The 15741-nt window shown below is 38.7% G+C and overlaps 1 protein-coding gene across 2 annotated transcripts in view; it reads left to right on the plus strand.

The window, feature by feature from the left end:
- Nucleotides 1-14939, plus strand: part of TBC1D30 (TBC1 domain family member 30) — a 94280-nt gene extending 79341 nt beyond the window's left edge. Inside the window, exons 8-12 of one of the 2 annotated variants that reach the window (XM_015820823.1) lie at nt 7188-7293; nt 9864-9970; nt 10096-10235; nt 11900-12106; nt 14146-14939. In XM_015820823.1, coding sequence (XP_015676309.1) covers nt 7188-7293; nt 9864-9970; nt 10096-10235; nt 11900-12106; nt 14146-14876 — 1291 coding nt within the window. In that variant the 3' untranslated portion in view covers nt 14877-14939. The remainder of the gene's footprint in view (nt 1-7187; nt 7294-9863; nt 9971-10095; nt 10236-11899; nt 12107-14145) is intronic. The other variant, XM_029285016.1, reaches the window with a different exon arrangement.
- The last annotated feature ends 802 nt before the right edge of the window (nt 14940-15741 follow it).

Genomic DNA, 15741 nt, shown 5'->3' on the forward strand with positions numbered 1-15741 from the left:
CTGTTTATAAAAAGCCTGGATAATTGCATTTCGAAGTGATCTCCTGGAAAAATAAATAACCACATCTCTAGGTAAATTTTTCTGCCTCGCAATCCATGAATTAACCCTAAATATTTTATCCATCTCTCTTAATAATTCCTCAGATTCACATCCCAGAATAGGAGCTATAGCCTTTGCCACCTCCTCTTTCAAATCTTCTTGTGAATCCTCCTTTAATCCTTTTATTCGCAATGCAAATTCCATATCTCTATATTGTGAGATGGTAACTTCATCCTCTGTTATATCAATCTTATTTTCAACTTTAGCAACTCTGCTTTCTAGCTTTTCAGTATTTTCCACAACTTCATCCACCCGGTCATCCAAACGTTCAATATGTGTAGCTAACCCTTGAAATGCAAGCAATATATCTTCCCTCATTTCTCTATTTTTATTCTCAAGAAGGTCAGCCATCTCCTCCTTTATTTCTTGTGTTGCTAACTTTAAAGCATCTTGAATATCTTTAAGCATAAATGCAGGTGGTGGGGGAGAAGGTGGGGGGGATCTTGGTTTAGATTGCACTGCAGGCTGTATTACAGGAGAGGAGATTGTACCGTTAGAAACAGCAGAAATTCCCAAACGCTTTGAAGCCATTTTCCTGTTTGTAAAAATCCACTTGTTACAAGTTTCACTTTCCCCCTTTCAAACAAAGAAACAGCATTCCGGCGCCATTTTTCCCTTTTAAGTCCAATTAGAATATGGAGAAGATTATTTCTCCCCGAGTTAAAGTTTCCAACACTTGCAATTTTAAATTCTCCTGGTCGTCTCTGTCTGCTTTTAAATTACTCACAAGTCCCTTTAAAATGCAGATGTGGATGCGGCGTCTTGCTTTGCTCCTGCTCCGAGCAAAGGCGTCCTGGAGTGCGGAGAAAGCCTCGGGCTCCGAGGGAATTCACCCTCCGACCTCCAAATAATTAAGGAGGTCTAGGGGAGCTCTACCTCTACCCGAGGAAAGCTCACCTCCCCCTCTTCTCATGTGATCTTCTTCATGTGATCTTGATTCTATCCCTCTGTTAATGCAGCCTAGCACTGTGTTGGCTTTTTTGGCAGCTGCAGCACACTGCTGGCTCATATTTAAGTGACTGTCCACTAGGACTCTAAGATCCCTCTCACAGTTACTACTATTGAGCAAAGTACCCCCTATACCAGTGGTGGCGAATCTATGGCACGGATGCCAGAGGTGGCACTCAGAACCCTCTCTGTGGGCACATGCACCATTGCCCAGTCCTAGGCCTTCAGCTGGGTATTATAAAACCTTTTCGCTTTAGGCCTCCGCTGCGGTGTGCAAAAAAAAAAAAGGTTCAATGAATCAGTCAATTTCAACTTCTCGCGGGGAAAAAAAGATCTTGCAAAGTTGGAATTGGTTGATTGAACTTTTTAGCCCCATCCAGTTTGCCATTACCACCACAGCCACGCCCACCCAATGGGCCACACCCAGCCAATTGGCCACACCCAGCCAATGGGCCACACCACCTGGCACCCATGTGGGTTTTGGTTTGCAGTTTGGGCACTCGGACTCTAAAACAGTGGTTCTCAACCTTTTTAATGCCGCGACCCCAACCGGTCATAAGTCGAGGACTAAACCGGTCGTAAGTCGAGGACTAAACCAGTCGTAAGTCGAGGACTACCCAACCGGTCGTAAGTCGAGGACTTTCCCTGCCCGGGAGCGCCGTGCATGCGTGGTTCCACCCCCTGCGCCGGCCGAGGTGTAGCTGGCAAGCGGCAGAGACGGAGCAGGCTGACCACCAGCTGGCCCAGCCCAAGGGAGGTAAGGCACCTGCTGGAAAAGGGGAAAAAAATGGCGGACAAAAAAAATGGCGGACAAAAAAATGGCGGACAGCCTTGCTTGGCGACCCCCGTGAAATGGTCGATCGACCCCAAATGGGGTCCCGACCCACGGGTTGAGAACCACTGCTCTAAAAGGTTCGCCATCACTGCCCTATACTATACCTATACATTTGGTTTTTCTTGCCTAAATGTAGAACCTTACTTTTTTCACCATTGAATTTCATTTTGTTAGATAGCACCCAGTGTTCAGGTCTGTCCAGATCCTCCTGTATCTTAAGCCTGTCATCTGGAGTGTTGGCTATTCCTGCCAGCTTGGTGTCGTCTGCAAATTTGATGAGTTCCCTATCTATTCCCTCATCCAAATCGTTGATGAAGATGTTGAAGAGCACTGGGCCCAGAACAGAGCCCTGGGGCAAACCACTACACAGTTCCCTCCATGTAGATGCGGGTTCCATTGAGGACCACACGCTGAGTACGGCCGGTCAGCCGGCTATGAATCCATCTGGTGCTGATGCTGTCTAACCCACATTTTTCTATCTTATCAAGTAGTAGGTTGTGATCTACTTTATCAAATGCCTTACTGAAGTCCAAGTAAATTATATCCACAGCATTCCTCTGATCCACTAATTTTGTCATTTGGTCAAAGAATGCAATAAGATTTGTCTGGCATGATCTGTTTTTGACAAACCCATGTTGGCTTTGTTTGCCTCTAGGTGTTCGCTGATTCGTTGTTTGATTATCTTTTCCAGAATGTTCCCAGGTATTGAGGTCAGGCTGATAGGTCTGTAATTTCCTGGATCCATTTTTTTTTCCTTTTTTGAAGATGGGAACTATATTAGCTCTTTTCCAGTCCACTGGTAGTTCCCCAGTGCTCCAGGATCTTTGAAAAATATAATTCAGTGGTTCTGAGATCACATCTGCCAGTTCCTTAAGAACCTTGGGGTATAATCCATTTGGTCCTGGTGATTTGAACTCACCTAGGCTGGACAGGTGCTCACTTACCATTTTCTTGCCTATCTTAACTTGTGTTTCTATTCTGTTTTTTATGGCACTATTTTTGATAGGTTGGACTGTTTTTTCCCTTTGTGTAAAGACAGATGCAAAAAATGAGTTAAATAGTTCTGTTTTTTCCCTGTTGCTTGTCACCTTCTTGCCACTTTCCCCCACTAATGGACCAATCGTTTCCTTCACTTTTTTCTTGTTTTTTACATGTGGAAAGAAGGTTTTTTTTGTTATTTTTTACTTTGGTCGCAAGCCTTAGTTCATTTTGAGCCTTAGCTTTCCTCACTTCATCTTTGTAGGCTCGGGCTATTTGCTGATATTCTGCCTTAGTTATGTGACCCTCTTTCCACTTTCTATACTTGTCCTTTTTATCTTTCAATTTATCAGAGAGTTCTTTATGCAGCCATGCTGGTTTCTTTTGAGAGCTGTTATTTTTCTTCTTTGTTGGTATTGTGCTAGACTGGGCTTTTATTATCTCACTTTTCAAAATTTCCCAAGCTTCTTGAGTTGTTTTCCCCTTGAGGATTCTCATCCATGGAATCCTTCCCAAGCCCTCTCTAAGTTTATTGAAATTAGCTCTCTTGAAGTCCAAGACTCTAGTTTGACTGTGTTGTATTGCTTGTGCTTCCATAATTTTGAATTCCAATATTGCATGATCACTTCCTCCCAGGGTTCCTATGGCTTCAACACCTTCTATCATTTCATCTCTGTTAGTGAGAATTAGATCCAAAATGGCTAATCCCCTAGTTCCCTTCTCTACTTTTTGGGAGAAAAAGTTGTTTGCTAGGTTTGTCAGGAATCTGATTGATCTTCCACTTGGTGCAGTGTTTGTCTCCCAGTTGATGTCAGGGTAGTTAAAGTCCCCCATTACTATTGTGATGTGCTTCCTACATATCTTAGTTAGCTGACTAGCAAAAAGTTCATCTATTTCCTCTGTTTGGTTGGGTGGCCTATAATATACACCTATGGCAATGTCATTTCCCCCCCCCCTTTTATATTGACCCAAATGCATTCAGGACAGTTTTCATCATTGTTGTGCTCTATTTCTGTAGAGATGTAGTTATTTCTTATATAGAGAGCAACTCCACCTCCTCTTTTATGTGGTCTGTTTCTTTTAAATAATTTAAATCCCTCTAGCTGTGTGTTCCATTTGTCGGTTTCATCTCACCAAGTTTCCATAATGGCAACAATATCATATCTGCCCTCATTAACCTGAATTTCTGTTTCACCCTGTTTGCTGTTCATACTCTGCATTGGTGTATAGACATTTGAGTCCTTTATGACTGACCCTGTGTTTACTTTCTACATAACCTGTGTGGTGCCTGAGTTCCCCTATTTTCTTACCACCTATTTGGTTAGTGGAATTTGTGTGGCACATGCTATTAAAAGCTTGATTTTGCTTGACAGCAAGGTTGATTCTTGTCCACACACATGTCTACGTTACATGAACTGATAGCTCTATAATTTTTAGATTGCCGGGGACAGGGATGTTCTGTATCAATTAACTCACTGTCCCTGCTGTTTATCTGTCGACTAAATATTTACGCCTCAAATTACCCAGCAAGAAATTAGGACCTAAATTCTTGGGGTCTTTCCCTATCGTAAAGATCATTAACCGGTCACAGTAGAATTAAAACTCCCTAGGCTTTTAGGAAGAGTGCACCCTGTCTTCCATTGCAGCTTGTTGAAACCTTTTAGGGGCTCCACTTTAAGACCTCCCCCTAAAAAGGCACCCGGATCCGTCATGGTAGCAGGTCAGACTCACTATGAAATAAAGTGTATTCTTGATTCTAGAATTTTTAAAGGTACCTAGGAGTACCTAGTGCAATGGAAGGGATACTCACTGTCTGAAGTCACTTGGGTGAAAGCTAGTGATGTGAAAGCCAACAGACTCATCAAAAGGTTCTATAGGAAACACCCTAACAAACCGAGAGACAGTCCCTAACATATGCTTTTGTTTACATTACAGGATCTGTCCTTTCTATAAGGGGGGCTGGATGTCAATGCTGCTAACATCGAATGTTCTTGCTTTGACAACATATGGAGATGCAGCCGTTTTCCTTTACTTTATGTTTTACTCTTAGAGTTAGAATTAGATGTAACTGGGGGGGGGGAATGTACATGGAAGTTTAGTTAGACATAGCAATACTGTATAAGGGTGGGAACCAAGGTTTTTTTGTAATAAGAGATGATAAGAAATGGCGGGTTGAAGAACTGAAGGGAAAGCCAGCATGTCAAACTAATTGGAGAATGTGATTTATGACTGTTAATCAGAGGAGGGAATTGTGCTTTGATACTATGTGCTTAGGGGAGGGGAATTCAGATTTTGGCTTGGATTATGTACGTGCCGATGTTATGCAACTCGAATAAAGATTCTTTAAGGTAAACAATGCCTCGAAGTTCTTTGAAGAGTTTCATCTGTCAGAACCATGACACACACACACTCTCTCTCTCTCCCCCAACCTCCAGGGTGGGGGGGTTTCCTTAACAGTCACACAGTTGTCATGATTCCCAATTTCTTCCAGCAATCTCACATTGCAGGTAACTAAATTCCTGCCTTTCAGGCATTTCACACACACACACTTGCAGATTCAGCATACTCACACATTCACTTCCATTCAAACTGCTTGCATATACAGTTTCACATACAGATATTTCATTTTCATGGTTTTTCCAGGCAAATTTCAGTGCTTTCCAATGGGCTAACACATGGCCCACTGGAAACATGGCCCCTCCTTTTCATTTGCCTTGCCTGTTTCCCCATTGTTTAACCTGTTTTCTCTTGTCTTGTGCTTAAAGGGTTTCTTGGTCTTCACCTTATCTTTTGGGCACACCAGTTTTCCTGGATATCATGCCTGAAGGTTGTAGTTACAACGGAACTCATTCACAGGGAGTCTCAATGAGAAACAACCTTGAAGAAAAAAAACTTTCAAGTCCCTGTTCGGTTCGCCAGAAATGTAAAGTCCCAGTCCCTTAAACTTGAGATACCATATCAATTTAATTAGATACCCAAGCAGAGACTTCTTGATCAAGCAGCACTTTATTTGATCAAATTAAGCAGCTGGGTGGCCAACAATCTGGAACACTGCAGAGTTACGTCCAGAAGTGCCACGCCTTAGAAAGTTGGTAGCATTGCTTTATAAACTTTGTTAGCCAATGAAAATCAGACAACAGAGCCATTACGTCATAAGAAAGACATCAATCATTCCTGTACACTCCCTTATTCCCTCCTTCAGTATATCCTATCCATGTACATGTTTCCCACACTTGCATGAAATTTCTCTGGTGCAAAAGCTGATAACAAAAAGCAAGAAAGCAACAGTTAGACTAAACAATTCCCCTTTGTTCCAGAATCCTTCACTTGGTAACTAGCTGAGTACAATAAATGTTTCAGGCAGCTCATCTTAATAAGTCCACTGCCCCTCAATAGAAGTGAAGTACAACCACTAATCCAATGGGGCTCCATCCATGACAAATGAGAAACTTGAGGCTTTCCCACTAATAGAACATCCCCCTGATTAGAAAAAAATGTCAAAATATATAATCTACATCATTTATCGTACCTGTTATCAACTGGGATAGAGCATCCTTGTTACAGCTGCTATGAATTCCTAAATTTTTCTAGACAAAACCTAAAATGGATATTGAAATCCAGGGGTTTCAAACATCAAATACAATTCCCATTGGTCAGTTAGGAATTTTTTCAGACTATAGCGCAACACAATAAATTAACAAAATCTTTGATTTATTCCTAATTCCAAACCAAGGTGCTCATGCTGAAAGATACAGTTTTGTCACAGTTGTTAAGGGGTATACTGTTTTCAAGAATCACAGCTACACCACATTTTTTACTCCTTCAGCTTCAGAATATCCAGCCAAAACAGATGTGACCCATATCAGCATACTTGCTTCCCTAAATAGGTGACTATTTCACAGGCCAATGTAGTTTCTCACCTTCAGTCAAATCATAGATGATCTCTGCTTTATAGGACTGACCTGACACTACTGAGACTAAAGATCAGGTTCTTTGAAGGGCTGATCTCTCCAATAATTGATTGCTGATAAAGACTTCCAGAAGGGACAAAAACTGTTAAATGCTTAATTTCTCTGTCCTTGTGTAACTGGACATCACCATATCTTTATTCTCTGCCACTACTACGATACCGGTAATTATCCTAGGCCAGGGTACTCAAGCCATCCTTGAAGAAGCAACATTTTTGTAGTTATCTGTTTAGGCTGTCATTAAATGTAGCCTTAAATGTAGTCCTAAGGAAACAAGAAAAACAGCTTAATAAAGCAAATAATGTACAATATGGGATTACAACATATATAGTAACAGAAATATTTGTGTTGTGATGCAGGCAGATCAATTCTTGTGAAACTGCAGATGACTTCTATGGCACCATGGGAAAATTAACGCAGGAGATGCTGGAAGATAAACTCATTGATAGCAATGAACTCATGCAGGTTAGTAAGAAAATATGAAATTAGATTGGCCTTAAACCAACTTTTGATACATCTTGTTAAAAATATTAAAAGTTAATTAAGTCACAGAGTCAAAGACTCAATCCCCGACTTTTCTAAGTAAAGCTGAGAAAGATCTCTTCAATCCCAGCAGAACTGCTGTCTATCAGTCAGTGAGAAAATTGGGCTAACAATTGAAATGAATTCCAACTTGCTATGTTCAGTAACTATTAAAAGTCTAGTAAAATTCTTAACAGCTCTCTCAAAACATATCATTCTATTATTACTAACAGGATTCATTAGGGTATTGTTTACTTTCTATCTAGGTTTGGCAAGTGTATCAAAGCAAAAAAAAATCTTATGAATAATACAATATTATTATGCTTTAAAACATATACAATGGTTGTCCATGTAGCTCTGTCTATTATTGATAATGTTTTAGATGTTAGTTTGTATAGCAATGCATTTGGCTAAGGAACAAATTGTAACATAACTAGGACTGAGAAGCACTGCTATATAATGAGAAATATGTGACAAATGTCAGTTTAAATTGCTCTCCAGTCAATTTTAGTGGTTTTGACTGATGTGGAAAATCACAATGTACAGTCTTTTATGGCTACCAATCCAGGCTTCAAAAATGCACTGAATAGCATCAAAAAGACAAATCTGTATTGTTTGCAGTCCAGATTTCTTAGCCCCCTGGTATTTGTCAGAACAAAATTAATCTAATTCAGATAAGGTAGTGACTCTTTATCCTCTTCTTTCAACAGCTAAGTCTATATTATTTGGATTATATTGCTGAGGAAGTGAAAATTATGTACTTCATTTCAGAAGAATAATCTGCTATAGTTAGAAACAAAAACAAGATGTGTGTATGTGTGCGTGTTTGTGTGAGAGATTTAAAAATCCATTCACTGTCTGGAGATCAACAACACTAATGAAATGATATGATCACTGTTTCATTTATGGACAGACTAAGAAAAAGGTTGCTATTGAAATAAATAATTTTCAGATTCTCTCACACTTCCTCCTCCCTCTCCTCAGGAAAGGAAGTGGTACAATAATAATGAAGAGATGATCAAACTAATGTGGAAAGGCAGAATTTAGGCTTGCAGTGCACGGGGGAGGAGTTGTTTACACATTTGGTGATTTTGTGCTGCTGAATTGCTAGCCCGTCACTATCAGTACAATGTGGGATTTTTCTCAGTTTTCATGCAAGATATACAGTTTGAGGTCTAACAGATTTGCATATTAAGCCAAATGTGTTCAATCAATATCTTATTTATTTTAAAATGTAATGTAATCTAGAAATTTTCCCCATATTATTGCTTTCAAAATTTCATCTGCCGTTATTTACTATATGCCTTTTATTCATTTCTTAAAATTGCAACATCTATTAGTCCATAATTTCAGTTTGCAGAGGCTTATATTTAGAACAATAGTCGAGATTAAGGATTCAGTATATTCTAATAAAAATATCTAAAATAAAGCAGTATATATACATTTATTTTATAAAGACAATTCAATTTCCATATTTTTCACATGAATGTGAAAGATTGTGCATGAAAAATTACCTGGCCAAAATAAAGGACTAAAATGAGTTTTTGAAAAAATACTGTAAATCTAAAGATATTTTGCTCCCTCTACCCTATGAAGACTTTATTAACCAGGCTTATAAATTCCAAAACTGCTCTATAATGTGTTTCAGTCCTAAGTATGTATTACAAGCATTTTCAAGTTTTCAACTTTTATTAATATTACTGTCTTATATCAGCCTTAATGAAATCTTGGTAGTTTTGATTATTTATTGGATGAGTAACAGTGGAAGTACTGAAAAAATGAGAAATCAACTTGACATGTCAGGGTTTGTGTTTTTATTATAATATAATGCACTATAAAATTCCACTGAACAAGCCTAAACCATTAGCACAAATATTAGCACAAAGTAACTTAATGAGTCTAGTGATTTAATGGGAATTTAAATGTGGATTTCCATCATCTTAATACAATATTCTAATCAATCCTTGACTGATATAGGCTTCCAGCTAATAGGAGGCATATCATATTTGTTAGTGTTGTGATATTGAGAAATTCATAAAAGAGAGAGTTTCTTTATAATAGATATTTTTCTACAAGTATACCTGTTTCTATTGATACAGATTGTTTCTTTAAAATTGAAATCATATAGTTAAGACTTCTAAGGCATTGAGGATAAATGCATTAAGGTATAAAATAAGTAGTTGTATATACATATGCATAGTTTGCTCTGCATACAAATTCCTTTGAATGCAAGAAATACATGCATTCACAGCATTTTCATTATTTTCACCCTAACACTTTTGTTATCTCCAGGACTTGACTGGTTATATTTCTTGTGGATTATTCTTTGTAGTTCCTGAAAGCAATGTTTGTTGCATTAGTAATAATCAAGCTTTTTATATTTGCTTTTGTAAATGTGGAAAAGGCAATGTCTAATCTTGCAAATGTAGGAGGATTATCTTGTATTTGAATTTGCATGAAAAGTGTCCTAAAAGTATTCTTTTCTTTGGTTTCTTTCCTCTCTTTTTTCATAGATGGTTTATTCTATGGCCCAGTTCCCCTTCCCTCAGCTATCTGAATTAAGGGAGAAATATACATATAACATTACACCATTTCCTCCTACGGTAAAATCAACTGCAAGGTAAGGCATCTTCTGACTATTTGGGGTGTAAGTAAAGAAAGAAACAGCTTGAGGAATCGCTCACATTATTATGCCTTACACCTCATCATCCAAGAAAGTCATATCTGTATGCTCTGGTTTTTTAGCCGACTGGGAAAAATAAAAGACAGTGATGAAGAGAATGAAATAGGTGATGAAGACTCTATAGCAAATGTTATTGGATGTCTTGGATCATTTAGTGGATTTTTGGCTCCAGAACTACAGAACTATCAAAAGCATTTCAAAGGTAAACATTAATTTCTGAAATTTCAATAATTTTATCGGGGATTCAACTGGTATACAAGGCTTTGCTGCTGAGGCTAATTTCATTTCCTCAAACATGAAATTTTAATTCTTATTCCCAGCCGAATCTAAGATGATAATAAAATATGCAAATAAAAAGTCACTACAGTTGTGTGGTCTTTAAGACAGTGATGTGGTGTGTCCAGGGTGTGTAGTACATTAACTTCTATGGCAAGGTTAGACAATATAGAAATCAAAATGTGGCCCCTGAACCCTACTTTTTGCATATCCTAGATCCTTTGCCATTGCACTATTGGAACTTGGCAGGAAAACATCCAAAAACTGAAGCAAGGTCTCTGCCCATGCCTGCATTTCTATTGATATGCATAAATATCACATTACTTTTGGATATAATGAAGTTTTTGTTTGTAAATTCACTGAAAGTCATTGCCCCTCCCCAAAGAGTACAAAAATACAAATCATAGCCCTGCAGGTGACATTATGATGCCAGCCTAACCATCATAGTTTACAGACACTGAAAATACCATGTTTTCCTGAAAATAAGACCCAACCTGAAAATAAGCCCTAGCATGATTTTTATGCTAATATAAGCCCTACTCGAAAAATAAGCCCTAGTTAACTACCCGCCCACTGTTCCACCATCTGCTTGCCCACAGCCACCGGGCTTACAGGACTTCCCAGGGTAGATGCTTGGGAGGCGAGGACAGTGCTGGTGGAACGCATCTTCAGGTGAGGAGAATGGCGCAGACAGGCTGGGGAATCAAAGGACCAGGTGGCGCACACTTCCCCCGCTCTGCACAACTTTGGCGGGTGTCTGCCAGGTGGAGGGAGGCGGCAGGGGAGACATGCACCACCCAGTCCTTGGGCTGCCCCCGCCTGTCTGTGCAGCTCTCCTTCTCACCTGAAGACACATTCAGCGGCACTGCCCTTACCTCCCGAGCATCTGCCCTGAGAAGCACTGTAAGCCGTTGCAGCCACGAACAAACAGACGGTGGATGGAGTGGGCGGGTGGCTGTGCAGCACATCCAGCAGGGGCCGACCTGGCAGTAGCAGTGCTCCCACTCGCCTGCACTGCATGGGCTTTGCAACCCCGGAGTGCACCGGCCAAGGGGCCAGTGGGCTGCAGCTGCTGCTGGACACCTTTGCCTCCCGTGCCCTCGCTGCCTCCCATAAGACATCCCTTGAAAATAAGCTCTAATGAGTCTTTTGGACCAAAAATAAATATAAGACCGGGTCTTATTTTGGGGGAAACATCATAATATTTTAAATAGAGAAATGGATCTTCAGTTGAGAAGTCCCCACCTACATTCATATCTTCAGTTGAGAAGTTCCCACTTACATTCATATGATACGATGATTGGATCTTATGAGTTCATTAAGGAATTGGGTTTTTTTATCAGTATTGTTCTTATCCCTCTTGATTTCCATGGCTTACTGTACACTACATTTTAAAATAACCTGTAACTCTCAGCCAAGTATTTATCACTAATAAAGCAGTAATTTCTCAATGTATATACAGTTTTTGATTCTGGATAGCTTCTGTATGTAGGACTTATAAGTTTTCTAATTCAATTAAGTGGAAATATCAGGGGTAGCTTCAACTGTATCATTGTGACCTGGCTGATATATTTCTAATGTTTTTCCCAGACTATAATCAAGAGCAGAGTTCAGGCTCGAGTAACATTGCAGAATTAAGTCCTGGTGCAATAAATGCTTGCCGAAATGAATATCATGCAGCTTTTAATAGTATGATGATGGAACGTATGACCACTGACATCAATGCATTGAAAAGACAGTATTCTCGTATAAAAAGGAAGCAGCAACAGCAGGTTCATCATGTGTACATCACAGCAGGTAATTAATAATTGGAAGGAATTATTAGTTCAAGTTCTATTTGTATTAAGAAGCAAATCACATTTGTATTCAGTTTAGTTTATAGTGTATAAGAAGAAGGAGAAGGGGGAAAAAGATGAGATCTATCAGCTTGACTGAAATAATCTCATCTGATGATGAAAAGCTACTTATAAAAGAGTTTATAATCTTTGTTTTTCTTTTGTTAGGGTATGAAGATGATGACCTTGGGATAGTTTTAGATCCCAGGGACCAGCTGAATAATGGTATTTAAAGATATCTGTGCTACTTGGGCTCCAGGGGTCTTAAGTATTGATTTCACTAACATTTCTGGCATCCTTGGATTTGGAATACAAATATCTAAACACCTAACTAGGTACTAAGCAGCAGCCTGAACTACTGAAGTATTACACGATTAAGTTGATTAAGTGTATAAAGAATTTTGATCTAAATCCTGTAAGTTTATATATAGGTAAAAATGTTTATTTCACAGGCTATGCTGCTTCGTGTAGAATAAATCAAAATTGTTAATGGTCATACTATCTATGGGATTAACGATGGAGGCCTGCATTTTCACTTACCCTCCTGCACTGGTATAATAATGAAAGTGTTTGCATACTGTATCTTGCATTGTGGCCTCCTCTCCACCTGCAAGGATGGATGTACAGAATAGTTGGTCTGCATGTTACAGGGCAGTATCTTTTCAAAAATTTTGAGAAATGCAATATAATTACGTTGTCAAAACAAAATAAAAATTTCATTTTCCAAGATTGCCAAATCTTCCTTTTACTAATCTTTTCCAATTATATAGTTTAGCTACATGTTGATTATTTTTGACATTTTGATGTACATTGAGAATACCATATTAAATTAATCAACCTTAATTGCGTAAGATCAGGTATGACATGGCTTTTTGATTATGTGCTTTATAAATATGAGTTAAAGATATCTAGCATCCTGTTGGCATGATTTAGTTCAGTGGTGGCAAACCTATGGCACGGGTGCCAGAGGCGGCACTCAGAGCCCTCTCTGTAGGCACGTGCGCCATTGCCCCAGTCCTAGGTCTTCAGCTGGGTTTTATAAAACCTTTTCGCTTTAGGCCTCCACCGCCATGTGCAAAAAAAAAAAAGGTTCAATCAATCAGTCAATTTCAACTTCTTGCGGGAAAAGAAAATCTTGCAAAGTTGGAATTGATTGATTGAACTTTTTAGTCCCACCTAGTCTGCCGTTACCACCGCAGCCATGCCCAGCCAATGGGCCATACCCACCCAATTGGCCACACCCACCCAGTGGGCCACACCCACCCAGCACCCAACAACGCATGTGGGTTTTGGGTTGCAGTTTGGGCACTCGGTCTCTAAAAGGTTCGCCATCACTGATTTAGTTAATCAAAGTGGGAATGGAATCATAATTACTTAAATTATTATTGTGATGTTTATTCATTCACTAAAAACTAATTTAATTCACAGTCTAATTATTAGAGCATTTATATTAGATTTCACATTAATATCTAGCAAAAATGTATTTTTATGTGGCATTACTTTGGGATAGGTGACAGGGAAAAATTATTATACAGTAATTAATAAATCTGATTCGTAGTTAGTAGCAGTGCCTAAGAAAATGGCATTTTCTGGTAGGAGAGAGAAAATTCTGAAGAGTCACTCCTAGTTATTGCAAATGAGAGGGAGAGAGAAACTAATTGTTCTAAGGCTGCTTCCTATATACAACACCTTTAATTTTTAGAAATGTTACTTTCACTATTTTGTACTCTGGATATAGTATTTTGTATTTTTTACAGCCATTTTGTTTATCAGTGAATAAAACTGCAGCAAACATAATGCAATGTTTACTTGTTGGGCAAGATAGACGCCTTAGGTTTGGTTTAAAAAAAATGCTGTAGAATATAAGCGAAATGAACATTCCTCTGCTTCAAATCCTACAAGTCTTTGCTTTTGTGCCTACAGTACAATCAGAAAATGTATTTTCTATTTGCCATATCTCTTTCAACAATATACTTTAAAATACATTTATTTTTATTTCAGATAAAGGTCCAGTTACCAGTCTTATGCCTTCTCAGGTAAATCATTCTTCAGTAATCAACCATCTTCTGCTGGGGAAAAAGATCAAACAAACCAGCAAGTCTGCCAAAAACAATGTTCCAAGCCACACTGGGGGAAAGATGTTACCAGATCCGCATGAAGATATTAAAGCAAAGCTAAACTCTCCATGGCGCACTCACATGAGGGTACACCGAAAGAACATAGAGCGAGCCAAAGGCCATCTGGGCTACGGAGATACAATAGGACTAATAGAGGAGCATAGTGAATGTGGGAAAGCTAGTAGTATTAATACAAAAGAAGAAACTCCAAATAAATCTAAAACCGTGGAAGGTGATGGGAACCTTTCAACAGATGGACAATCTCCTGAACCAACTTATAAAAATATCAATTCCAATGCCAACGTATCAGTAGTCCAGCAGAAGTTGGAAACCTTGGAACTTACACAGAATAGTAGAGATGGTACTGAAGACAAAACACACAGTTATGAATTGCCAAGTTTAGCCAATGACAGTGGAATAGTGACAAAATCCTGCACGCCTAGGCCACAAGTCTTTTGTCCTTTCCCTAGTGTCAAGCCACTCAGAAAATCAGCTGCAGCCAGAAATCTAGGATTGTATGGCCCAAATGAAAGAACCCCAACTGTACACTTTCCACAAATGAGTAGGAGCTTTAATAAGCCTACAAGTGGTAACAGTGGGTCTAAAAAACGATGATATGTAAAACAACTGGCACTTTATTATAATTGTTACAGTTACCATTAAGCCTACCATTATGCTTTATGCTTCCAAAGGGATTTCTAATTAATTTAATTCTTTCATTGGAAATAATGAAGATAAATAATATATGTATATATTATACAAACATAATTGGGGTTTTTTTTTAAATGTAGTAGCATATTCTTTTTCACATTAAAAATTGTCTTGCAGCTTCAGAAATGTTTGCCATTTTATAGATAATAGCCATAGGAAAGAACTTTAGAAAGTTTAATTCTAAGCTGTTTGGTCAAGAATTCTCAAATACTTGAAGGGCAATTTTTAACTTTTATCACGATCCAAAAATGTTATCAAGACTTCCAGTGGCTTACTAACAGACATCCTTAGCAACTTAGAAGAAAAGTGTTGTTCTTGCTTGTCATCTGTATTCTAACATCTAATATATTTAAGCATTTTCATTTTCAGTTTTTTACTACTGCTAATTTTTTATATAATTTTATCAGGCTAAGAGAGATATTAACACATTGTATTGTAAGTTTTTCCACTTAGCCTCATAATTGTCCCAGTATTACTCAGGAATTTAAAAGAGTCAAAGAAACTCCTAAGTCGAGGTTTCAGCAAGCAAACAACTTTTATTTTGATCAAAACACTAGTTGGGTGACCCCATCCCTCTTCATGGCTGGTAGAGGGATGGAGGCAACAACCAGGAAAGATGTCTTCCATCTTTTATACCTTTTATGAATAAAAAGATCAGTCTTTGTACCAGGCATAAGATAGCACACAAAAAAATTCCAAGATGATGACTCATACACAGCAACCCAGGCTCCATCCGCAACTCCTTTTCCCCTTCCTCTTACCGAGTTCT

The sequence above is a fragment of the Protobothrops mucrosquamatus genome, unplaced genomic scaffold (assembly GCF_001527695.2).
Source record: "Protobothrops mucrosquamatus isolate PMUCROS unplaced genomic scaffold, P.Mucros_1.0 scaffold_156, whole genome shotgun sequence".
NCBI lineage: Eukaryota > Metazoa > Chordata > Lepidosauria > Squamata > Viperidae > Protobothrops > Protobothrops mucrosquamatus.